The 25,536-nt window shown below is 43.1% G+C and overlaps 3 protein-coding genes across 8 annotated transcripts in view; 2 read left to right on the top strand and 1 right to left on the bottom strand.

Moving 5' to 3' along the window:
- Window positions 1-475: 475 nt before the first annotated feature.
- DDX5 (DEAD-box helicase 5) lies at window positions 476-8,709 on the top strand. 4 transcript variants are annotated; one of them, XM_005282904.5, is made up of 13 exons: window positions 476-957; window positions 2,281-2,446; window positions 2,588-2,684; window positions 2,765-2,898; window positions 3,047-3,112; window positions 3,708-3,849; window positions 3,934-4,094; window positions 4,494-4,666; window positions 4,969-5,079; window positions 5,459-5,520; window positions 5,614-5,673; window positions 6,918-7,142; window positions 8,023-8,709. In XM_005282904.5, exons 1-13 carry the CDS (start codon window positions 740-742, stop codon window positions 8,406-8,408), a joined length of 2,001 nt encoding a protein of 666 aa, XP_005282961.2. In that variant the 5' UTR covers window positions 476-739; the 3' UTR covers window positions 8,409-8,709. The 4 variants fall into 4 exon arrangements, with proteins under 4 accessions (XP_005282961.2, XP_005282962.1, XP_042696944.1 ...); XM_005282905.5 differs by having other exon boundaries at window positions 776-939; XM_042841010.2 differs by lacking the exon at window positions 476-957 and adding an exon at window positions 1,553-1,736.
- Window positions 8,710-16,181: 7,472 nt separating this feature from the next.
- On the top strand, window positions 16,182-24,446 carry POLG2 (DNA polymerase gamma 2, accessory subunit). 2 transcript variants are annotated; one of them, XM_065563640.1, is made up of 9 exons: window positions 16,183-16,516; window positions 16,559-17,033; window positions 17,838-17,964; window positions 18,114-18,219; window positions 18,645-18,818; window positions 20,695-20,835; window positions 22,054-22,134; window positions 22,847-22,947; window positions 24,249-24,446. In XM_065563640.1, the coding sequence occupies exons 1-9, from the start codon at window positions 16,319-16,321 to the stop codon at window positions 24,412-24,414; spliced, it is 1,569 nt and encodes a 522-aa protein (XP_065419712.1). In that variant the 5' UTR covers window positions 16,183-16,318; the 3' UTR covers window positions 24,415-24,446. The 2 variants fall into 2 exon arrangements, with proteins under 2 accessions (XP_065419711.1, XP_065419712.1); XM_065563639.1 differs by having other exon boundaries at window positions 16,182-17,033.
- The window catches only part of MILR1 (mast cell immunoglobulin like receptor 1), a 22,040-nt gene continuing 20,338 nt past the window's right edge, over window positions 23,835-25,536 (bottom strand). For both annotated transcript variants that reach the window (XM_065563642.1, XM_024104599.3), the window contains exon 9: window positions 23,835-24,318. In XM_065563642.1, coding sequence (XP_065419714.1) covers window positions 24,293-24,318 — 26 coding nt within the window. In that variant the 3' untranslated portion in view covers window positions 23,835-24,292. The remainder of the gene's footprint in view (window positions 24,319-25,536) is intronic.

The following is a 25,536-nucleotide window of genomic DNA, read 5'->3' as shown; positions in this document are numbered from 1 at the left end:
TTTAAGAACAGGCTAGACAAACACCTGTCAGGGATGATCTAGGTTTATCCTGCCTCAGTGCAGGGTTCTGGACCTGATGACCTCTCAAGGTCCCTTTCAGCCCCACATTTCTCTGCTTCTAAATACTACTAGGGTGAACCACCTGCCCAGTCACAACATTAGGGGTTGAATTTAATAGGATTTCCTGTGTGTGAATAGTACACTGGAACAGCCCTGTCAGAAGCTGGGCCTGTTTAGCTGGAAGCGATTTAGGTCCAATGTGGGGCAATGTCCTTTTGATGCGAGTGGGCTTGTTCCCCTCAATAATCTCGGCGAAGGTGTTCAACACAGTTGGTCAATGCCCCCCTCACGGCCCCCCTCCATCACCTCAGCGGAATGGGGCTACCGACAAAGGCCTTTATTACATTAACGGGGCATATGGGGGTTGGGCGGCATCACAGGGGGCGCGCAGGCGCGAGCGGCTCGTGCTGCTCTCAGAGGCGTGGGCGCGAAGGGCTGAAGTCAGGCGAGGGAGGGCAGGACGCCGCTCGAGGGCTCTGGGTACGCGCCTGGGGAACGGAAGGGTGCGGGAACGCCGGGCAGTGACGGGAGCGCGAGCCACGCCCGAAGTGGAAGGGGAACTTCCGCCTGCGAGCACACAGCAGCCGGCCGGCGAGGAAAAAGAGAAGTCGAGGACAGAGCTCTTGTGGTCACGCCCACAAGGGGGGGAGGGGAATCCGGGCGACTCGATCTGTGACGCATGACAGAGGGGCGGGTTCTGTGCGCGCGTCACGAACCGGTTCCCAGCATTCCCTACGGCACCGGCTATATAACCGGCGTCCGGGCGACGGGGCGGTCCCCATTCATTAGAATCGCCGGTGTCGCTGATTTCACTGTACCTTCCGCCGCCAGCTTTAGTGCTCGGGCTCGTCTCGCGTCCACCGCCATCACCATGCCTGGGTACGACATGGACAGAGGGTGAGCCTGGGGCCCTGGCCGGCGCTTGCCGCCGTTTTCGTCCGTACGCCTAGATCGACCGTTTAGCTGTATAAAATGGCGGCGGGGGTGGGAGCCTTCTCCTTCAGCGCTCCGCGGGCGGCGGGAGGGGCCGCTGTCTCTAGGGGACCCGATCCCAGCAGGGGCCGGGGGAGGGGCGAGGTTGGCGGCGGGGCGGAGGTGCGTGGCCCCCGGGGGTTGGTGACCTAGGACCCGGCTAGGTACAATCTCTGCCCTCGACGGTTGGTGTTATTCGGCACTGGGGTGGGGGGCTTTGGGCGCTCGATTCCCCTTCGGGTTGGCGCCGCCCGCCGCAGATTGCGCGGGAGGTGGGGTCCAGGTCTCCCGGCTGGGCGGCTTGAGAGGCGCCGGGCTGGCGGAATCGTGATCGGCGGGTCCGCGGGTTGTCCGGGCGCCTCTCCGGTGCCGGAGACGTCCGCGGGGCGGCTCCCCCCGCTCAGATGGCGTCCGGGGCTGAAAGCCGGCCGGCTCCTGCTTTGTGTTGTGTAAGCGGATGTTAATGGCCGGCCCCGCCATGCGGTGACTGAGGGGAAATCAAAATGCCGGCTGCTGCTGCTGCCTTTGTTCCTCCCCCTCCCCGCCCAGACTCTAAAATGGCAGCGGCTGGAAAATGTGGCGTAGACAGAAATGAGAAACAAAGGAAACGGCAGCGGCCGCTCCGCCATGTTCCCCCCGGGGGCGGAGGGCGCTCCCCCGCCTAGCCGGGATGGATGGGGACGGAGCCTGGCGTGGCAAATAAAGCTTAGTAGCGCCCGCTGTTCGGGGGGCGACATGGGGGGCGGGGTGCGCCTGGCGGCTTAACGTGATTTGGGGGTAGTGGGGATTATTTTACCGACATTTTTGTCGAATGGGCCCCGGATGTGTGTGAGCGTCTCAGTGCGAGTTTTATTTCGTTACCGAAATCGATGCCTTTGTTTAGAACAAAAACAAACCAAAAAAAATCTCCACAGCAACCCACTTACGGGAATGTTGTCTCTGGGTTTTATAACTCCCCACCCACGCACACACACCGGCTTTCTTCAGTCTCTGACGCACGCTGGGAGTGTCCCTTCTATTCCCAAGGCGTTGGGGCTGTCCTGTTTTTTAATCGTTTTGTTTGAGCCCTTAGAAAATTATGAGCGCCTTTCAGTTTGGGATGTTGGGTATTTGGTAACTAGACCACACCTGCTGGGACCTTTGTGGTATTTACACTTGGAGTTTTGATTTCAAAGATCCCATGAGGTTAAATCCTTGAAAATATTGCCTCCTCAAATCTTCAAGGATAATTACTATTTTTTTTTCCAGGTTTGGTGGTCCTCGTTTTGGAGGAAGCAGAGGTGGACCTCTATCTGGAAAGAAATTTGGAAACCCTGGAGAAAAACTTACAAAAAAGAAATGGAACCTAGATGAACTGCCCAAATTTGAGAAGAATTTTTATCAAGAGCATCCTGATGTAGTTAGACGCACTGTGGTATGTATCATGGCTGTTCTTTGCCTTATTAAACTTGGTGTGCTTTTTACTTGGTAATTTATTGATTGTGGGACATGGATCAATGAGTGAATTGCAGGTTTGCTGTAGATTTCTTTAAAAGCCTAAATATTTCTTTTGCAGCAAGAGGTTGAACAGTACAGAGCAAGCAAAGAAGTTACAGTGAAGGGCCATACCTGTCCAAAACCACTTATAAATTTCTATGAAGCTAACTTTCCTGGTAAGTACCCCAGTATACCAAGGGGTCACTCAGACTTCATGAATACAAACAATAGCTAATTCATTCTTTCTCTTTTGCAGCAAATGTTATGGAAGTAATTCAGGCACAGAATTTCACTGAACCAACTGCTATTCAAGCACAAGGATGGCCTGTTGCTTTGAGTGGACTGGATATGGTTGGAGTAGCACAAACTGGATCAGGAAAAACCCTGTCTGTAAGTTGTGACTTTAAACCTGGGAATGTAGTTACATAACCTCAACTTTGTAAAGTATTGCTAATACGCTTATCTGTAAATCCAGTTTCCTATCTGAAATACTGAGAAATGCATGTATTAACAGAAGGTTTTCTTTGTTTTCAAACAGTACTTGTTGCCTGCCATAGTGCATATAAATCATCAGCCATTCCTAGAGCGAGGGGATGGACCTATTGTGAGTATGAGACTGGTCTCTCTCCCTCCCCCCCCCCCCGCCCCCTTCTTAATTTAACAAGAGGAATGTTATGTTAAAAGCACAGATGGTTAGGGGGAAAATGTTGTGGAAGAGTAGAAAAATTAGGCATTTGCTGGTCATCAGTTTAATATTTTAGATAGTCCACCAGGTTTTGGTGCATTGCATAGACCCTGTCCTCCATTAAGGCTTTGTCAAATTCAACCAGAGTAGAACTTCCAGTATTTCTATTGGAATTATGCGTCTCAAAATGGGAATATTGGCTTGAGGACACCTATATCTCAATGTCTGGCTTTGAGGATATTTTGCTGAAGGCAAAGGTAACTGGCAGCAAAACCCAAAAGGGCCGAGTATTAAGCTTTTTAAAGTGCTGCAGGAAGACAATCCTAGTCCTAGGCTTCTAAAAGATTTAGAGTAATAAGTAAAACTTCCTTGGTTACCTTTGCCTCCATAGGCAACATAGAACTTCGAATCTTGTAACTTTAAGAGAAAAGTTAACTAGATTTGACAAAAATTGACACTGCACGTGCTTACTTACCTTGATGGAGTGCTAATTTGATATTGACAATGTTTATAGTGTCTGGTGCTGGCACCAACTCGAGAACTGGCTCAACAAGTGCAGCAAGTGGCTGCTGAATATAGCAGAGCATGTCGTTTGAAGTCTACTTGTATTTATGGAGGCGCTCCAAAGGGACCACAAATTCGTGATTTAGAAAGAGGTATGAATAAAGTTGTTACCACGTAGACATTGGCAGTGTGGAAAATGTTCTCAGATGTGCTAATCTCAGTGTGCTTGGTCTAAGGTGTGGAAATCTGCATTGCAACACCTGGAAGACTCATAGACTTTTTAGAAGCTGGAAAGACCAATCTCAGGAGATGTACTTACCTTGTACTTGATGAAGCTGACAGAATGCTTGACATGGGATTTGAGCCTCAGATCAGAAAAATAGTAGATCAGATAAGGGTAAGTAGAAGTCATGTTCCAATCTTCAGCTAACCAAAATTTATGTAGTTCAAAAATGAAGTATCAGGGGGTAGCTGTGTTAGTCTGTATCGACAAAAACAACAAGGAGTCCGGTGGCACTTTAAAGACTAACATTTATTTGGGCATAAGCGTTCGTGGGTAAAAAACTCACTACTTCAAACACAAAAATGAAGGTGCCTACAATATCAAATCACATAATTCTTGCAACCATCATATTTCTCCTATCCTTTGAATTACATCCAGTTCAATTATAGTAACATTTGTTGGACTGGATCTATCCTGTTAACTCTAGCTGGGTGCAGTATTTTGCTATGTGGTTCAACTATACTGTTCTGCTTGTGTGGTTCAAGTTAATAAACAGTTTTAATGTTTCTTCAGCCTGACAGGCAAACTCTAATGTGGAGTGCAACATGGCCCAAAGAAGTTCGACAACTTGCTGAAGATTTCTTGAAAGAATATGTACACATCAACATTGGGGCATTGGAACTAAGTGCGAACCACAACATTCTTCAAATTGTGGATGTCTGTCATGATGTAGAGAAGGATGACAAGTACGTAGTCACTTGAGAACTTTGTGCTCCCAAAGCTGGGTGGGGGTGTGAAAACATTAATGCAAGTCAGATCTCTTCATGGGGGTCTACTAAATTAATAGAACTTGGGGGGGTTTTCCTTTGATTCTATTTAGCTTTGTGTGGGTTTTTTTTAAGTTTAATGCTAAGCATCTTAAGGTTAAGAACTGGGTCTTAATTATTTGAAGTCAAATTGTGAGTCTTAATAGCAGTACTAAAGAAACTGCTAGTTTTGGGTATTGCCTTGAGTTGCTGTTTTGATGAACTAATTTTTCTTGCAAAAGACTTATTCGGTTGATGGAAGAAATTATGAGTGAGAAAGAAAACAAAACCATTGTGTTCGTGGAAACCAAAAGACGATGTGATGATCTTACCAGAAAAATGAGAAGAGATGGGTATGTTTCCTCTCCAAATTTTTAACCTTTTTAGATTTTGCTATATAGCTTAATTACTCCAGGTTAGCTTCCCTCAGTCCACAATTCACTGACCAGTGTACATATAACACTCTCTTCATAGTGATGAACTAAAAAATCAATCTAGTATTAAATGTCAAGTGAATAGTGCATCCAGCAAGATGATCTTTCATAATTGGTGCAGTATAAATTCATTAAACATCTTTAATGTCCATTTTAGGGGTTTGCAGTTGGTCTACTTAAAAGAATAAATATATAATATAACTGGTGGAAGCTCATTAAAATGTTTGTCAAACTGTCCTGATTTGTATATGTATAACATCTTGATGAGGTTAGTCATTCAATTTAAATATGCTTTCAGGTGGCCAGCAATGGGTATCCACGGTGACAAAAGCCAGCAGGAGCGAGACTGGGTTCTAAATGGTAAGTGTGACTCCTAAACTGTTCTTGGCACTTCTTAAATTAAAAACCTGACCAAGAATATAGATAAACTGACCAGACTGTGTTCTGTTACAGAATTCAAACATGGAAAAGCTCCTATCCTGATTGCTACAGATGTTGCATCCAGAGGTCTAGGTTAGTACAACTCCTCTAATGCCAGTTGCCAAACATTTAAAGAAAGTTCATTGCTTTCTTTAACCTCTGCATTTTTCTAAGTTTTTTTCACATAAAGGTGCAGTCTTTGTGGCAAGGCCTAGGCATGACAATCGGAGGACTCGAGGGGGATGGAGGACTAGTGGAAATGATCGGCTGGCTGCTTCCAGTCGAATAGAGAGGTGACAGCTGAGAGCATTGTGTGCCAGTAATCTTCAAAAGGCAAAGACCATCTTTTAAACTACTACCCCATAAACTGTTCTCTCATGAAACAGCAGTTTTTATTCACAGTTCACTTTGCCCTGGTATTTCTTTTCTGTCCCATGCTTTGCATGATTGCCATGGTACAGTGTTGTTAACTTTGTGCGTACTGTTCGCTGTGATCTGTGGGTCTTTGAATTTCAGTGACTTTTTGCTGAAATGTCGAAGAAAATTATGAACTTCATTGTTCAATGAAATTCATTTCAACCTTGAAATGGAGAGAGCAGCTTTAAAATGTACTAAGCCTTGTACAAATTGGTGAGTACTGGCACATGAGATCTGAGAAAAAGTCCACCTCTCACTTTAGCAAGTGGGGTGGGAAAGCAATGGCTTTTCCTTTTGAAAGTCAAAGTTCCTCCTTCACCTATGCACCAGTCGTCATGTCGAGACCTGCCAGAGAGAGACACATTCTCAAGTGAACCCTGGCTTCTTGGAAGCGCTTGCCTAGACGAGACACAGTGCATAAAAACAACTTGGTGACTTTGGGGGACAGGTATGTTTTTCTTGCAGCTGCGGTTGAAAGGTCTTGGCAAGACACGCAGTGTGGCCCATTTTTTTGAGCTTCTGATGAGTGTGTATGTGAAGGACCTTGTGTGTTTTTACTCTAAGGTCCTCAAATGAGCACATGAAGAGGCTGCTGTGAGCTTTAGTGGCCCTACTGCAAGAAGCATTCAGAAGTCACTTGATGATTTGTAAGGGAACTCTTGAGTTGGGAATGACAAGCAAATGCATTCTCCTTTATGGTAAGGTTTTTAGGTCACTGGGTGGGTGATAAGATGGGTACAGATGGAGTGTGCATACTTTTTTCTCTTCCACAATATCAAGCAAAAAGGATGATTCTAACAACATTCTTTGCAGCCATTAGCGTCTTAAAAATATAGTTGTCTAACGTTTATTTTTGATTTGGCTGTTGTGGTGTGCAAAACTTTGTACATTGCTTTTTGCCACACTGCAACACTTTACAGATGTGGAAGATGTGAAATTTGTCATCAATTATGACTACCCTAACTCCTCAGAGGACTATATCCACCGAATTGGACGAACTGCCCGCAGTACCAAAACAGGCACAGCCTACACATTCTTTACTCCTAACAATATAAAGCAAGTAAGCGACCTCATCTCTGTGCTTCGGGAGGCTAATCAAGCTATCAACCCCAAATTGCTTCAGTTGATTGAAGACAGAGGTTCAGGTAAATATTCCATTTACTACACTTTTTTTTTCTTCCCCTTGTCAGTGAATTCTTTTTTTGTAGCCTGGTATGTAGCTTTAGACAAATTTTTAACTTCACACTGCCTCCAGAGACCCTGAACTTGGGGCAGAATAGTACCTTTTACTTCAGGAATGCATTAAAATGTCATGATCTTGCCAGTTAAAAGAAATGGGTTTCAAATCTGTTATACATGAATTGTACTGAACCAGGAGCATTGTCAATTTTATGGAAAATAAAACTTTAATTGGCCCATGGCCATATTATACTACAGTAATCCACAGCAGACCACTGTCCCTTTGAAAGCACCATCAAAGATCGGTGATAAACTCTAAAAAGGCTATATTCTTTCTTTGGCACCAAAGTTTTACTCCATCTGCTACTATTAGCATTGGTGGAGAAAAATATACTTGTCTGTACTACATTGTAGGCCCTTTATTCCCATCTTTCATTTCCTTCCCTGTTTCTTTCTGTACCGCTAAACATCCTTTGTGCAACCTCCCATTTACCCACCCCCCCCACCCTCCCCCGGCTTCATTATTGCTTTTCTATTCAAACCACTTAATTTGATCATTGTAAATGCTTATGTTGGGGTTGCGTAGAGTTAACACCCTGAGATCAGTCTCAGGCAGTCTGCAGACTGGGAACGCATCTGTTTGCACTTACCTTAGTTCATGTTTGAAAAAGTTGACAATGATGAGCTTAAACTCTTCAAATGAAAGTTGTGTATAGAAATCTGGATACCTTGAAGTGCAGATACATTAAGTGGGAAAGGTACTTCCCTATAACATGGATATTGATGCTTGATTGGCAGATAACTCTTGAAGCCAGTATCTCATCTAGATTTTTTTTCCCTTCACAGGTCGTTCCCGAGGTGATCGACGTGACAGATATTCTGCGGGCAAAAGGGGTGGATTTGGTAGTTTTAGAGAGAGAGAGAATTTTGAGAGAACTTACGGTGCAGTAGGAAAGAGAGACTTTGGAGCAAAAGCCCAAAACGGTGGCTACAGTGCTCAAACCTACAGTAATGGAACTCCATTTGGAAATGGCTTTGCAGCTGCTGGCATGCAGGCTAGCTTCAGAGCTGCTGGTAATCCTGCAGGAGCTTACCAGAATGGTTATGATCAACAGTATGCAACTAACATTGCGACTATGCACAATGGTATGAACCAACAGCAGTATGCATATCCTGCCACTGGTGCTGCTCCTATGATAGGTTACCCAATGCCAGCAGGTTATACTCAATAACTTTAGAAGTATATTTAAATGTCTGTTTTTTTCATAATTGCTCTTTATATTGTGTGTTATCAAGACAGGATAGTTATTTAAGAAACTTACGGAAAATGCAGAAATGACTACAGTGCAGCAGTAATTATGGTGCACTTTTTCGCTATTTAAGTTGAATATTTCTCTACATTCCTGAAACAATTTTTAGTTTTTTGTACTAGAAAATGCAGGCAGTGTTTTCACCAAGTAAATGTACAGTGATTTGAAATACAGTAACAGAGGGCAGTGCATGGCCTTCCAATAAAGATATTTGAAGACTGAATTTTCTGTGAAATGGAAATGGTTTGTCTCAAGTGCGCAACTTTACATCAGTGGAACGTGATAAATGTTTTTCTATTAAATCCCAGAAAGAAGCTTACTGCATGTTTTATTTTATCCTCTCAATAACCACTTTAAATAACTTCATCTATTGCTAGAGAATCAGCTTATTGCATTCTAGTGCTGTGACTTCCTTTTACTGGTTATAAACACTCAAACTCTTTGGAGAACATTAGCTGAACTCGATTGGCAAAACTGGCTTCAGATTTAGAATTGAAGAAAGTAATTTTATGCATTTGTTTGACTCTAGAGTAGATGTAATCTGTGAAAATACATGGAAACAATGGTACAGCTAAATGGTTCTTAACCAAAACTCATTAGATGAAGGGCAAGAGTAGTATGCAGCTGTCCTACAGAAGCTTTTATCAGCCCTTCAAAGCAAGGGTGCTGTAAACCATGCAAAGTGCAATCTGGGAGTCCAAGATCTAGTATTAAAACCTTCTGCAGCCACAAAAGTTAGAGCATTAATAACTCCATATACAAGTAGACCTGAATTGTTTTGCATGGAAGCCTGTTTCCCAGAATTTTATAAACCTAGATAACCAAAAGGGTAATAAGGGAGACTTAACACTCAACATGTACTGTGCATAGATGTTACCAATACTCTTCCCATTAACTCAAAAGGCTCATAATTTAGTTTTTACAACAGTTATTCCTTAAGACTGCATCAAGCTGAGGTTTCTAGTATAGGAGCTGGAAAATGTTATGCTCCTACAAAGCACACGGGGTCTTTAGAGAGAGAGGCAAATATGCAGCATTTATTGAGAATATCACAGTTAGCATATGCTTTTCAGTCTCTCTCCCTCCCTCCTGCCGGTGATGTTCATAGTTACCAGTCTGTTGTAGCTTGAGTCGATCTAATGACCAGTTAGATTGAGCACGAGTGTGGAGTGGGTTCTTGTCGGTCATGATCCGAGGCCTTGCAGGACTGAACCTAGAGTTCCATGGCAAAACACCCCAGCTTTATAGTTGTAAATTCCCATTTGAGTCCATGCATTTTGCAATGTCATCCTGTAATCATAGTCTTTAAGTGGTATCATTTGATGGTTATTGTCCAGCTTCCCATCATTACCTCCTATTTATTGTCTTGCCTTCAGGGGTGCCCGTCTCACCTCTGAGGTAGCTTATGCTGCTAACATGGATACAACGGATGTTTTCTGATGGTCAAGAAGTGAAAGACCAGGAGACAATCTGGACATTTGTGATGGCTTTCACACCATCTTTTCCTTATGCATGCATTCCTCATTCACACAAACAATCTCTTACAGAAACCTTCAAAGGTATACAAACAGCATTTTGTATTCAGCAGAATACATTGTAAATCAAGCCTACAATTTACATTGGGGCATCAGGCCTTCAACATTCCTCTAATTTGCTTAACATAGATACAAAATCCTGTTTCTTACTTTCTAAACCTTAAAACAAAAATGTATATTTAACTAGAGTTCCTAGTTTGTAATACATATAGGAAACTACAGTAGACATAACTTATCCTAAAACAAAAGGGTGACCATAATCAGTCATAAGGATTGTTCTGACAGGATGAAATCAAATCATTAAGTCTCCTAGTACATTATAAAATCCAGCTCCTACACTAGGATTAATAACTTTCTAGGCACAGGGAAGAACCTTCCATCTTGCAACATGGATATTGTAGGTGAGCCCTGAAATGCAAATTGTTCTAAAATCATCCAGCCTCCCAACAGTGTTCAAGATGTAAGTACTATTTCATATATATAAAAAAGTGGAATGCAGTAGCTTTCTCTTAGGAGGAGGCCTTTGGCTTGTCTGCTATAACTTTCACTAGCAAATCACATGGTACAATAGAACACAATGAACTATACTATGTTGCTGAATGCTAACATTTGTATTACCATTGTGTCTATAAGCCCTAGGTGCTGTACAAACAAAATGACAATCGTGCCCTCAAGAGCTCACCATGTAAAAAATCAGTTCTCATTTCCTTATATTCTGTGACCCTTACACCACACCACCCCCCCACTTGCCCCATAGAGCCAATACTGGTCTGGAGGATGCAGTGGCCTCAGCCCCACAAGCAGCTGACTTGTCAAGGTTTTTTTTGTATTTTCCCCCCAGGAATTGGAAAACATGGCTTTTGAAGTAGCTTTGCCAAATGTGCTGATGAGACTTTCAAGTCAATCTTAGTTCAAGAAAACCCTAGAGGTGCTGGTCACCACTCTTATTACAGTATTAAGTCAATTGTGCATTCAAATATACCACTGTTAGCAAGTTGTAGCAGTACTAGGACCTGCAGGTAAGATTGCATTTTTTTAATTGCTGGAAGGAACTACTGCAAAACAATAGTCCATTTTAAAAGATGGAGTTGTATAAATTGAATTGCTAACAGGACATACAGAAGTTGGTTAAATAAAATATATCCTGGACTGACAACTACCCTGCATAAACAGTGTAGGCATTTTCTAATCACTGATCAAACAAGGCTATTTATCTAGATTCACACATGTGTGTTTTTTCAACCCAGTCAAACAAGCAGCTTTTGTTTTGGAAAGTCAACTTTTATGAACACTTACAAAGTGTTAAGTATTCAGCACTAATGCTCTCAGTCCTAAATGCCAGATTACCCAATTCAGTTGGGGGGCTGTTCCCTGCCCTCAAGAGGTGGCAAGTGGAGGTGTTGGATAGAATAGCCATATTAGCTGAGACCAGTTGTCAATCTAGCCCCTATTCTGTCTCTAACCTTGCTACTGCCAGTTGCTGCAGAGAGAATGAACAGAAGAGTAGTTTAAAGTAACCCATCCCCTAGCACACAGTCCCAGCCTTTGGCAGCTGGTGCTTTAGGGACACCTGGAGCATGTGGTTGCATATCTAACTCTTGGCTAATAGCCATTTATGGACCTGTCCTCCATGAATTTATCTAATTCTTTTCTGAACCCAGTTATACTTTTGGTGCTCACAACAGTCCATGGCAATGAGAACCACAAGTTGCCTGTGTGTTGTGTGGAGAAGTACTTCCTTTTTAAATCTTGTTGACTGTTTCATTAGGTGACCCCTAATTGTGTTATGTGAAGGGGTAAATAACACTTCCTTATTCACTTTTTCTATATCCTTTGTGATTTTATTGTCCTCGATCATATCCTGCCTTAACTGTCTCTTTTCTAAACTGAACAGTCACCATCTTTTAAATCTCTCCATTATGGAAGCAGTTCCAGCCCCAAATCATTTTTATTTTCCTCTGCACTTTTTCCAATTCTAATATCTCTTCTGAGATGGGGGTGACCAGAACTGTGTGCAGAATTAATGGTGTAGGCATACCATGGATTTCTATAGTAGCATTATGATATTTTGTTTTGATTATCCCTTTCCTAATGATTCCTGACATTGTTACCATTTTTTGACTGCTGCTGTACATTGAGCAGATGTCCGAGAACTATCCATGACAACTCCAACATCTTTTTCTTGAGTTGTGGAAGCTAATTTAGACCCCATCATTTCATATGTATAGTCTGGATTATTTTTTCCAATTTTGTCATCAAAATAGTTATAGTCTGCAAATTTTGCCATCTCACTGTTCACCCCCTTTTCCAGATCATTTATGAATATGTTGAATAGCACAGCACAGGTTCCAGTACGCTGCTGATCCCATGGACTGGTCCCATTCCCTGCTCTGCCTTGTTGGCTCTTACCACAGTGCACAGACAGAGCCCTCCCCCCACCCAAGACGTGGAACCTCCCTCCAGGGCTGTTGTGGGATAGGGATTCCCACATGGAACCCCCTTATATGGAGGCCCTGTGCAAGTGCACACTGGTTAATCAGGGCCTGCCAGTTTTATCCCAGAATGCATTGACCAACATCCCAAAACCAAGGCTGAGATGTTCATGGATTATTCCTATTTACTGTCTTGCCAGTGGTGGTTCATTCCCTCCCAGTTCCCCAACCTCTATGTCTGCCTATTATACTTCTCCTCCTACTACCCTTTATTTCCCTTTTCACAATCTTGTCACTCCAAAATTCCCTTCTCTCCTGTGTCTAACCTGATTTACCCCTCTTTAAATACCAAACTACCCCCCTTAAATACCAAACAAGTACTACCAGGACATACCTGCCATCATTCTGATAGCTTTGCGCTAGTATGTTTTATCCCTTTCATTTACCTTTTTATTTGGCATGTCTTTAATTTAATTTATTTTTTCTTTTTAACTTTTAGATTATAAACTCTTTGGAGCAGGGCGGGGACTGTCTGCCTGAATCCTTACAATGCCCATCTCAATAAGGCCCTAACTGTGGTAGCATTTCAGGACTCTTTTCAAATGTAAATAAGTTCTAAAGGTTCACTCTCCGATGTTGAGGGGATCTTCCTAAGACCTCCAGCAAAATAAATGGCAATGAAATCAATTGATCTATAGTGGAAAGATGAAGGACTGAGGCAGTCCTACTTGGAACTTTATGTATAAATTCCACAAGTGTTTGAAATGTGGGGGTTTACCACTGAGCCTCTAGCTTAAGTGTCTATTTAAAGACAAACAGGAACTCATGAATTTACATAACTAAAAATACATAAGATAAAAATTAATTTAAATTTTAAGTGATTTGCTTAATTAGATTAAACAGGAAATTATCATGATTCCTTGTTCTTTATATAAAATTTAAAAGCAGCCATAGATGGAGCTAAACAAAGGTGAACCAATGACCTCTCCCCTCCTTAGCTTGAAGCAAAATGCAAGTTCCAGGTTCATTTGCTTTGTCTTGTTTGCTACAAGGAAATACATAGAGACAAATGCAATTACAAGCCATAACTGGGCGTGGGAGGTTCATTAGGAAATGCATAGGGAGGAGCACTCCACTGAAGTGGTTTTGTACTATTTTAGCAGAGGTTTTTTTCAGTCATCCAGGTACTAGGGAGAAACTGACACCTGCCAGCAACCATAAGGTAACAGTACACAACAGATTGTGGGATTAATAAAACTAGGCTTGTTAAAACTGTCTCTTCCTATAGTGTCACAGAGAAGCCGACAGCCACCATAAACTGCAAGAGAACTCAACTCCTTTGATTAGTCACTACCCCACCTCTAGCTGTGATGTGGGTTATTAAGCCAGTATCTGCCAGCCTGTTACATCATAATGGCTACTAATTGATCCACTGTGGCACAGCTTTAAAAGATAATAAATGTGTTATATTTTGAATTATTGTCCCATGTATTTGTGTGTTTGATCTGATTTAGATTTGTAAACTTCAGGGGAGGGAAAGTGTGTCCCAGAATAAGAGCCTTGGGCAAATCAATTCCCTGTATCTGTAAAATGAGTACAATACGTCTATGGTTATGTTACTGTTGTCTATGGTAAAGATTTCCTTGCACACAGCCTGTAGAGCAGACAATTCCATAGACAGCACAAGCTATGCCACACAAGTTGTGGTATCTAGGTCAGGTGTAGTTTTACCATGGGTTTATTTACTTAGCTCCCGCTCACAATGGGCTCAGAACTCTGTTAACTTTAACTGTTATAATTAATCAAAAAATGCTTGTTGCTAGCAAGGTTCAAACAGGGGTTCCTCAATGGGAATAAATGGGATTTTTTTTCTCCCACTAAGAACTGTAGTATAGAATATGACTCCTGATTCTCAGACAAAGACTATCCTTGCCTTTTTCTAGAACCAAGCTATTGACAACTCTCATTTGTAAATACCATTGTAACTAGCAGGATTCTGATCCTACTGTGGATAGGATGTTAAACTGGATTTCTTTTGCTTAGCAGTGTAACGTATCAGGTTGACCTAGTGACCTAGTAACAATTCTTGTCAGTCTTTTATTTTCACTCTGTTGCTCTTCTAGCCTGTAAAGCTGGCAACTGTGGATGATGGGATTATTCTGAATCAGTGAGACTTAAACATACATGAATTTTTCATAACATGCACAGCACATTGAATGCTTACTCATTAAGCTCCACCTACTGGAACTAGTTTAAATCCATGATTAGGAAACGCTGCTGCATGTATGGAAATTTCCACTGCCATGCTGTTGAGTCAGACTGCCAGTTGGGAGCTCATTAGCAGAACTAGCAGACAAACCTTCCCTCACCTCGGCCACACACGCCTACAGCAGAACATTAGGTCCCTCCCATCTATGCTGTTTTAACCCTCTTTTATTGCCTAGGGAACCTTTCTGTTAGAGGCCTTTTTATATAACAATGCTGCTCTGACACGAACTGCAGCAAACATCTCCTATCTTTGTGACCACACTCGGCTTTGTGCATCCAGGGGCCTCACACGACTTACGTGTCTAGATTCAGAGCACCATCCCAGATTGTCCTTCCATAGTCCTATTTGCACTTAAACTCAGTAGATGACAGCTGTCATCACCCAAAGCCTGTTTGGAAAGCTGTGATTTGACTCCCATCTCCTGGCTCATTTGCCCATGCATGAATGTGTGCCCATGATGGAGGGGAAGGCAGAGAAGGGTTGTCAGAAAATGTTGTGGTCTCACAATAGGTGAAGGTGTTGGCACAACAGCCTCAAGACAGTAGGAAGTAGCCTCAGGTTTCAGTCCTATAATCAGATCTATGCAGCTGGGTGCTAATACCTGCACAGAGTCCCATGGGGTCAACTGGGGCTTCACGTGGGATCAGAGCCAAGTGCTCCATTCATAATGACCCATGCTTGAAGGTGTTTCCTTATCAGAGACAGATGTTTCCTGCTGGCTTGAAAAAACACCACTACTGTTGGGCTTTTCTTTCAATTAAAAAAAAATAATCATCAAATTATAGATTAAAGTGTCATTTCAAACTGCAAACATTCAAATCGCCCTGAACCTGCCAGCACGGTTAGCCAGGCAGGGTACTGGGAGGGGGCACAGCCTCCCAAGGGGGAGGGCCATATCTTCACACTGCGTTGTCCCGCTTCCCCTCCCCCCCCCCCGCAAGCCTTAGGCCGGGGCTGCGTTTGGGGGGGGGGGGGGGTCTGATAAGGTGATCAGCTCCTTGCTGGAGGAACCAGCCTCTTTCCAGTGGGGGGGGGGAGGGGACCCCCCCGCGCTGCTCCCCCAAGGCCCCGCGCCCTGGCCAGGCCGGAAGCAGGAGCCGGACCGTGGAAAGAGCCGCCCAAGGAGCCCGGCCACTGTGGGGAGCCCCGGACCCTCCACCCGCCTTGCGCGGCTCTAACACGGGGCGCTCCAGCTTCCGGCCTGGCTAGGACGGCCTCGAGGGGGGTAGGGGGCGGGGCCTCACGGTTCCGGGCCCCCCCCCGGGTGCCGGCGCTCTACCAGGGACCAACTGCCCGTGCCGCGAGCGCGGCAGAAGCTGACCCAACCCAAGGGAGTGAAGAGCTGGGACTCTTAAGTTGAGCAGTAGGGGACAGGCGCAGGGGAATTACTGCGCATGCGCTGGGCGCGTGACCTTGCCCAGCATAGGACGCACGTCCCAGAGCGCTCTTCTTCCGCTTGCTGTGGTAGCTGAGTTCGCCTGCCGCAGCGCCCGTTCCCGAGCCAGTGCGCGTGCGCGTCCTGGGGGACGTCGGGGCCTCTTCTCCTTCCTTCCCTCCCTCCCTCCCTCTCAGGCCCCGGGCGCTCTCGGTCCCACCATGGTGCTGAGCGGTTGCTCGAGGGTCAGGCTTTGGGGCAGGGCTCGGGTTGGGGTCCTGGACCCCAACCATCCCCTGAAGGGGAGGCATCCGGGGCCTGACGTGGGCGCCTCCAAGATCCAATTGAGGCACAAGTTGGGGGTCCCTGGGGTGCAGGTGGGGGTCCCCAGGCCTGTGGTGGGGGTCCCTGGGGTGCAGGTGGGGGTCCCCAGGCCTGCGGTGGGGGTCCCTGGGGTGCAGATGCGGTCCCTCAGGTTTGCGCTGGGGCCCCTGTTTGCCCAATTGCGGCCCTATATGGGGGGGCCCTGCAACAGTGCAGAGGGGCAGCATTGGGAGGGCAGTGAGGTGCTGCTGGATGTGTGCCAAAGGAGGCACTTTCTAAGAGGGGACCAGCAGCAGACACTCACGTGGGACTCTTACCTGAGGGGCTGCCACCCAGGCCTTGGGCCCCTGGGGATGGAGCTGAGGAAGAACTTGGCAGCCCAGTGGTGGGCCTCGGTGGTGGTTTCCAGGGAGCAGGTGTTTGCAGTGGATTCTTTGCTACATCGTGCTCCAGGAGCTGGCATGCTGCCTGCAGGGGAGGCTTTCAGGCTGATACAGGTTGGAAAGCTGCGTGAAATCTTCCAGAATAAAGAATTAAACAAAGAGCAGATAACTGCAGCTCTGGAAAAGGTGCTAGGGATGTCTGGGGTGCTGCGAGAGGACCTTCTTCATGGTACGTTCTTGGTCTTATTATCCCCAATGAACAATATGTTTAGAAATTGCAGGCATGATATCATCTCTCATTATCTGCTGGTTGGGAGCCAAAGGCAGGTGGGTTACCTCTTTGTATTTATCCCACTGGATAAGATTAATCTGTTAAAACGATTTACCAGTTGCAATTTCCTGTTGTGATGTTGCCTCAGTGTGTTACAAGTTTGTGTCCTCGTCAGGTACTATGGGCTTGGCTACACTGGCGCTTTACAGCGCTGCAACTTTCTCGCTCAGGGGTGTGAAAAAATACCCCCCTGAGCACAGCAAGTTACAGCGCTGTAAAGCGCCAGTGTAAACAGTGCCCCAGCGCTGGGAGCGCTCCCAGCGCCGTAAACTAATCCCATCGTGGAGGTGGAGTACTCCCAGCGCTGGCGCGCAACCACACTCGCACTTCCTGCGGCAGCGCTTTGAAGTTTTGAGTGTAGCCACAGCCTGAAGCAATGTAATCATGCCTTGTGATGCCTAAATGTGTATGTGACCGTTAACTGTTCTGTCAACATTGGAGATGGGCCTGTGGGAACTGAATTTTTCACCAGTTATCTCAGAAACAGCAGTCCAAATGGCAGAGCTGGTACATGCAAAATACTATAATTAATGTATGGTAATTATCAAGTTGTGGTCTTATTGCTTTTACCTTTGTTCTCCCTTCTTGCTAAATGTCTGTGCTTTAACTGTTCTTTAGATAAGTTAGAATTTAATTTTAATTATAATTATAACTTAAAATACTTTCTAGAACTGCAGAAATAGATGATTTGTCTCATGACAGGTGCTCTACAGCAATATATTAATTGTCTAGAATTGGTAAACAAGAGGCTGCCATGTGGACTTGCTCAGGTTGGAGTATGTTTTCATCCTGTTCCGGACATTGAGCCTCAAAATGACAACATCGCAAGGTACAGTAATGAAAACCTGACAAACCTCTGTTTATATTTAAACTAAACAAATGCAAGCTCATTTTGGATATCTTTTTGAATGCTGTCTCTTGCTTTTCCCTTATTATTTTTGAAGGAGTTAACTTGCTGCCCCTTGCTATTGTTTAAAGAATAGGCGAAAGGACAATGTCTTCCCTTGTATGGTTTAGCTCCGCCAGAACTGCAGGACAGTGGCTTGATTACTGGTTACGCCAGCGGCTCCAGTGGTGGAGAAAGGTATTTGATATTCACTTCATCATTACTGCTCTTTAAGCTAGAAAACATTGGGCTGCCTCTTATAGCACTTATGTTCTATGGGGGGAAAGGCATTTTTAGGGGTGATATAGAATGATATTGCCAGATATCTACCTCCGAACTGCAACCACTTATGGGGTAAAATAGAGAAACTGTGTAAGAGTATATAACAACACTGTCAAACTGTTTATAATGGGAATTGGAAAACACCATTTTAGTTTGGGTTTCTGTTCTGAGTGATTTGAGGCTTGTGTGCTGTAACTGATATAGCATTTTGGAATTCTAAAAGCTGTTCTTAAATGGTCACAGGCCAGTGGGTTTGCATCTGTATTTTAAGAGAGTTGTTATCATTTGCAATTCAGTTAATATGTACAATAAGTGGACATTTTAAATCTCTTAATTTTCAGTTTGCGATAGGCCCATCCAACTTCAGCAGCAGCGACTTTCAAGATAAAGAGGGAAGAAAAGGAAATAATTTGTACTACAGCTTTCCTTGGGGAAAGGAACCAATAGAAACGTTGCAGAGTCTAGGAGATAATGAACTGTTACAAATGTATCCAGGGAATAAATCAAAATTACATGTAAGATTCAGTTAATTTTATTATATTTAAAATATTGCTCACTGGGAAAGCCTTCTGAGATACAAATCTTGCTTTGATGTGATCCAGTTTATTAACATGGAAATAAAATTTTGTTTTTGAAACAAAGGCAGTGTGAGTGGTTGGTAGCCTGCACCCAAGCGATCTTGGACTATGATCTTATCAGGTCTCAAAAGCAGATAGAAGGCCAGAGAATGAGCATAGAAACCAAACTATTCTCTGACTTCCAGAGCTGATCCTTGAAGTTAGACTTGAGGTACATTGACAGAACAGTGTAGGGAACGGTAGTTCAGATTGTGGTACTCATTTGTTAAGTAGAGTATTCTATTGTGAGCATGTTCCATGGTGCTGCAGGGTCTGCACTAGTTGCCTTTCCATGTGCGGTTTAAGGCAGGGGTTCTCAACCGTTTTCTTTCTGAGCTTCTTCCCTCCCCCATGCTATAAACCCCGGAGCCCAGCTGTGTCACAACAATTGTTTTTCTGCATATAAAAGCGAAGGCTGGCATTAGGGGATAGCAAGCAAGTTGTCCAGGACCCCACACCACAGGGGGCACTGCGAAATTAAGTTGCTCAAACTTTGGCTTCAGCCACGGGTAGTGGGACTCGGTGCCCCGGGCTTCAGTCCTGTGTGGCAGGACTTCGGCTTTCTGCCCTGGGTCCTAGCGAATCTAACGCTGGCCATGCTTGGTGGACCCCTGAAAACTGCTTGCGGCTCCCCAGGGGGCCCTGGACCCCTGGTTAAGAAGCACTGGTTTAAGGCTTTGGCATTGACATATGAAACCCGAGAGACCTCCTCTTTTCCCCCTGCTATTCTGCTACAGTTGAGATCAACAGAGATGCTCAAGCTGGAGCCCCTTGGTGTAAAAAAGAGGAGGCTCCTGGCAAGGTATTCTCTTTGAGGAGTCCTTCATTTCTGAACCCAGTTGCCTGGGTCTGAAATCCCTGCCTTGTTGTAAGGCAGAGGTTCTCCAACTGTGGTCCGCAAGCTCCATTCAGGTGATCCACAGATAGTTCCCTCTAAGGTGCACGCCTGGGTGGCCACCCACCTAATTAGTGGAAAGGCGCAGGCGTGGCTCCACTAATTAGGTGCCTGTACTCTGGAGAAGATGCACATGTAAGGCGAGGTGGTGGCCTTGGGGGCAATAGGGGGTAGGTGGGAGGGGGCAGTGGGGTGAGAAGAGGCTGTTGGGGGGAATTTGGGATATTCAGGGCTTTGGCGGCCAGATAAAGAGGCCACTTTCCCCAGCTCCAGGGCTGTGGCTGCCGGGGAGAGACCCCCCTCCTTCCCAGCCCCAGCTCAGGGTCTGTCGTGGCGGGGGAGAGAGGGCACATCCATCACATTAGCAAGGTAAGACTACTGATAGTAAAAGATGAGTTGTGTGCTTTTATTTGTTGAACAAAAAAAGTTAATTGTGTGGGTTTTTTTTTTGTTTTTTTGTTTTTTTTTTAATATAGCGCTTTTATCCAAAGCACTTTAAAATAGTTAACAGTACAAACAACATTTGGAAAGATCATTAAGTGTTCCGCCGAGACCCTCAGCAATTTTCAAGTGGTCCATGGGAAAAAAAGTTTGAGAACCGCTGTTGTAAGGCTTATCTTCTGGGAGGGCTTTTGCTGAGATGTTGCTTCAGAGGCAGTATTTAAGGAAGGTTCTCTCTCACTACAAGCTTCAGTTAGATACTGCCGTATGTTGTGAGGTTGCTCCTGCTTGTTCTTCTTTAATATATGTTTGTTTTAAATGTACATTGAGGGAATCCATCTTGGGATTGGTGCCTTCTTGTGTTCATTCATTTAAATACACTATTTATTTTTGAGGACTGTTACTTAGTGCATTTCTGTTGTGGTGTTTCTCCTGCAGGGCCGGGATGGAAGGAAGAATGTTATTCCTCATGTGCTGTCTGTGAGTGGCAATTTGGACCAAGGAGTGCTAGCATATCTTTGTGATTCTCTGCAACTCACAGAGAGCTCTCTAACAAGAAAGAAAACTCTTCAAAGAAAGGTGACTTCTTTTAGTGTATGTCAGGATTGTGAAAATAGTCTTACTAGGAAGCTACAAACTAAAACAGTCTGAGTGTTATATCAAATGTGGCTCGCTTTATTCTAGTCTGGAACACAAGACTGTACATATTGAATATATTTGCTAACTAAGCATTTATTTTTTATTATTTCAAAAACTTAAGTACAGTTTAATATTCCTCAGGGTGGATAAAAATCAATGTTTTTTTTTTTAAATAAATAAATAAAAACTCGATTTTTTTTTTTCTATTTAAATCAGGTTTTTTCTTCAAAAAGCATTTTATCAAAAAAATCCATCTAAAGATACATTATAGCTCAAAGATATTTCATCATGGAATAGGGATTATAAATTCTAATTCTATAGTATGAAACTATATATTCATGTAATGTTTAAGAAAAGTTTTTGTAAATGAGTTCCAGTAGTTAATGGATTAGGGACCCAATCTTATTGGCTTCCAGGGGCTTCTGTATAGATTACTTAGGTTAATCTTTCTATCTACCCAATGGGACTCAGTGCTCAGTCTAGAAGATACCATCAGAGATACTTAGTTTTGCAGTTCTCAAACTGTGGATTTGTGTCTCCAGAGATAATGTGCTTGTTAACAGCAAAAATGTTTTAAAATAAATAATATATAGAGGTGAGAAATAAGACCTCAACCCTATTGTCCCTCTGCAAAATTGTGTACATAGAGTCAATCCCTTGCCTCTCTCTAAAAGCGGAAAGTTTCAAAAAGTTCAATGAATAGAAGATTGTTGGGGGTGGAATAGATCTGGACAAGAAGAAGAAGTCTGGAGATAAATTTGAGAAGGGAGGGACAAGCAGTAGGAACAAATGTGAAACTGTCTGAACAGCATATTTCAGAAGTCTTGAGGTCTTTCTGAATGTAGCCTTCATTGATTTGAGATCTACCATACCATTCTCTTACCAGAAGGGAAAACCTATAATGGCAGCAGGCGGTAAAAGAGACCCAGTTTGAGAATATTTTAATGAAGTTTCTCTACCTGTGAAGAATATGTATTCAGGTTATAACAACCAAGAAGAATGCACTTTTATGTAGAAATCCATGATTAAATCGAGTCTTCCTGACTAGTGATTTAAATCAACTTGATTTAAATAAAATCCACCCTAATAGACTTTTTAAGTTCTGTTTCATGTATTTAATGTAAATGCCCAGTAACATGTTTCTTGCAACATTGTTAGGTACTTAAGCTTCACCCTTGTTTAACACCAATAAAAGTTGCTTTGGACGTGGGAAGAGGCCCAACAATGGAGCTGAGACAGGTGTGTTGAAACTAAGCATTTAATTGTAGGAGTTGGAGTTACATGTAGTCTTGTGCTGTAAATCTCATATTGACGTTTTTAAAAACCTTCTATTCATGTGAGGAAGATTCTGTTTCTCCTTCATGGGCATGAAGTGCCCTCACTCCAGTGAAACAGCATTTTCACTGTGCAGGATTTAGGAAGCCCCTGCAGAGATCCATAGTCCCTGCATGCTAGGAGGTGCCCTGTGGAATGTGGATTTGGGAGCAGTGGACACATCTGTTAGATCCACTGTGATTAATCCCACATGGAGTTGGGGAACAGAAACATCCAGGCTTTAATGTCTGCTCTTCCTCAAGCTGTATTTAATAGAAAAGTAATATTGACTAATATTTTTGGAGTTTATTCTGCATATAAACTAAATTTGTTTAATCTTCCATAGTAGTCTTAAGGGTAACAATGGTAGGGAGGAAATCTTCAGATGAAGACGTGACTTTTTTCAAGTTAGTGATGTCTATGTAAGAAATACATGGGGAGGGGGGAAGACCTTTTTATTTAGATATGCATATGGGGAACTACATATAACCATGAAGATCTCTTAGCAGTAGTGCTCTCTTTTCTGAGTGCATGTTTCTGTTAATTTATAAACGAACTTTGATATCAAACAGATACTACAATTTGTATCGCTCCTTCTCCCAACATTTTAAACCTCTTAAGACTGTCTTTTTCTTAGGTGTGTCAGGGGCTGTTCAACGAATTGATAGAGAAAGGAATCTCTGTGTGGCCTGGGTATCTTGAAACCATGCACACACCCCTGGAGCAACTCTATGCAAAGTAAGAAAAAAATAAAATGTCAAGTGGAAAGATGGCTTTCCTTAAAGTAGCAAAAATGAATGTGATTTCAGTATAAAGTCATCAGGTACAATAACCAAATCACTGAAGGTACTGAAATACAGATTGAGACTTGGTATCTCTAACAGCATTTAAAAAGCCCTTGAATTAGTTCACTTTAAAAAAATGAGGGATTTCAGTAAACTTTTTTATTTTTCATACTTCAACTAGTGTTGTTTGTTTTTTGCTCTTCAGTTGCTAATAATAAACCATTCAGGAAATCCCATCTGAAAACTGTAGTTTCTTAGAGTGAATCATAAATCTACTGAACCAGTTTACATCCAATTTTGCATCTGGACTGACTTCTGCATTTCATTCTTAAGTCATTTGATTTGAAACTGTTGTTATATAGAACCCAGCCCTGCAACTGATACCAGCTTGAGTAATTCTCATTCACACAAGCAGTCCTACTGCGTAAGACAGGGGTCGGTAACCTTTCAGAAGTGGGGTGCCGAGTCTTCATTTATTCACTCTTAATTTAAGGTTTTGCGTGCCAGTAATACATTTTAATGTTTTTAGAAGGTCTCTTTCTATAAGTCTATAATATATAACTAAACTATTGTTGTATGTAAAGTAAATAAGGTTTTTAAAATGTTTAAGAAGCTTCATTTAAAATTAAATTAAAATACAGAGCTCTCTGGACCAGTGGCCAGGACCCGGGCAGTGTGAGCGCTACTGAAAATCAGCTAGCGTGCCATCTTTGGCATGTGTGCCATAGGTTGCCTACCCCTGGAGTAAGAATTGCTCATGCCAATTAAGTTTGCTAGAACTGGCCCACATCAACCTACAAAACATAAGTAGATTAAGGAGTAAAAAGAAAAAAATCTTGATTGTGCTTTTCTCTTAACTTTAATAGAGGTTTTCAGCAAGAAACAAACACATACTGTTTTAACATAGCAAAGTTAATAAGTCATGTTCATGTACAATACTCTTCAAAGTATGGTTGATCAGCTAGTAAATATTGGAGAAATGGTAACATTTTTCTCCTGTGAAAAATGTCCCTATTGTAGGTTACTAAATAAAACTCCCCTTTTATTGCAAAGGAATCTAATAACTTATTGCAGTTAACTAGAGAAGATCAAGGAGCTGAAAGTAAGAAAATAGGCATCTTCATATTGGACACAGAACTACATGCAAAACTTGAACATATACATATTGCTCTGGGATATAACCCCAATCTAAGTCTGCCACACACCAAGGCAACAATACTGTAACAGCAGTGATGAGTGCTTGTTCTTTGGCAGGTATGATGAGATGAGTGTCCTCTTCACAATCTTGATCAGTGATGCTACGCTGGAGAATGGAGTGGTTCAGCTGAGAAGCAGAGACACAACCATGAAAGAAATGATGCACATCTCTCGATTGAAGGACTTTTTAACTAAGTACATTACAGCAGCTAAAAATGTATAAATTAGAACCTCTCTAATAAAAGGAATTTTGTATCTGTGTTTAAATTGATTTCCAAAGTATCACACTGAATCAGTGGCACAGATGAAGTACAAGCCAGGAATTCTGAGTCACAATACCCTACTGTGTTGCTAGATACCATTGGGGAAGTACCCATGACATCCTCCAAAACTGATGTTGATAAAGCTTTCTGATGCACTCATTCTCTATCAAATCCAAATCCTCTACGAAGATCTTCCAGCCTACACTGCTGAAAGAGGATAACGCAGCTCTGTCCATCATGGGTAGAGCAGGGCAAATAATGCTCATCTGGAAAGCTTACCAATTGGAGAACTTTCACAGCCAGGAGAACTTACCCTTATCTCAAACTGGCAGGCTCAGGACACCTCTTCCAGCCTGCACTGAGAGAGGCAAAACCATATTTATCCACCACAGGTAGGGCAGAGCTAATCATGCTCAGCTGCAGAGCCTGCCAGTTTGATAAAGTTTTCCTGGCTGTAGAAGTTCTCTAATTGGTAAACTCTGCAGATGAGCATTATTAGCCCTGCTCTACCCTTGATGGACAGAGCTGGGTTTGCCTCTTTCTGCAGTGCAGGCTCAAAGATGTCCTAGAAGATTTGGTCTCCTGGAAGAAATCCAATTTATGGAAAATAGCCTAAGTTTTCCTTGGTTGAGAGTCTAGATAATACGCATGTTGCCGATATATGGTGACAAATGCCGGTCTCTGCTGCAATGGGAAGATAAATGGGAGTTGAGACTTTCAAAAGCTTAAATGTGGAAAAGGTCAATTGAAAAGCAAAGCCATTGGATGCATTGGTTTTAGAGAAAGCGGTGTTTGTTACTAGGTGAGTATGTTTCTCTACATGGCCTCTGTTTTCCAGTTCAGTCTTTAGACTGCTGTCATTTCTGGTTTGAATAGAACACATTAGTTGTTTGTTCTGCCTTTCAAGGATTCCAGAACAATTTGAAGAACTAAGCTGTAAACATTTTATTTCAAGTAATCCATTAAGATAGAGAAAATTGTTTGCTACAGGGTGAGTGAGGAAGCAATATGGAGTGGGTAATGTACTGGTCTTATACCCTTAAGTATTGTAGCTGGGACCCAGGTGTATAGATCTGAGTTGA

Source organism: Chrysemys picta, chromosome 12 (assembly GCF_011386835.1).
Source record: "Chrysemys picta bellii isolate R12L10 chromosome 12, ASM1138683v2, whole genome shotgun sequence".
NCBI lineage: Eukaryota > Metazoa > Chordata > Testudines > Emydidae > Chrysemys > Chrysemys picta.
Note: the sequence above shows the minus strand (reverse complement) of the source record. Positions and strands in the feature narration are given on the sequence as shown.

Excerpts from the sequence above, each read along its gene's own strand:
- DDX5 (XM_005282903.5), top strand. The coding sequence starts at position 1,855 with ATGTGTGTGAGCGTCTCAGTGCGAGTTTTATTTCGTTACCGAAATCGA. Across the intron at positions 3,113-3,707 it reads AGCGAGGGGATGGACCTATT|TGTCTGGTGCTGGCACCAAC; the intron begins GTGAGTATGAGA and ends CAATGTTTATAG. Across the intron at positions 4,667-4,968 it reads GATGTAGAGAAGGATGACAA|ACTTATTCGGTTGATGGAAG; the intron begins GTACGTAGTCAC and ends TTCTTGCAAAAG.
- POLG2 (XM_065563639.1), top strand. The coding sequence starts at position 16,319 with ATGGTGCTGAGCGGTTGCTCGAGGGTCAGGCTTTGGGGCAGGGCTCGG. Across the intron at positions 18,220-18,644 it reads GGCTCCAGTGGTGGAGAAAG|TTTGCGATAGGCCCATCCAA; the intron begins GTATTTGATATT and ends CTTAATTTTCAG. Across the intron at positions 20,836-22,053 it reads AGAAAACTCTTCAAAGAAAG|GTACTTAAGCTTCACCCTTG; the intron begins GTGACTTCTTTT and ends CAACATTGTTAG.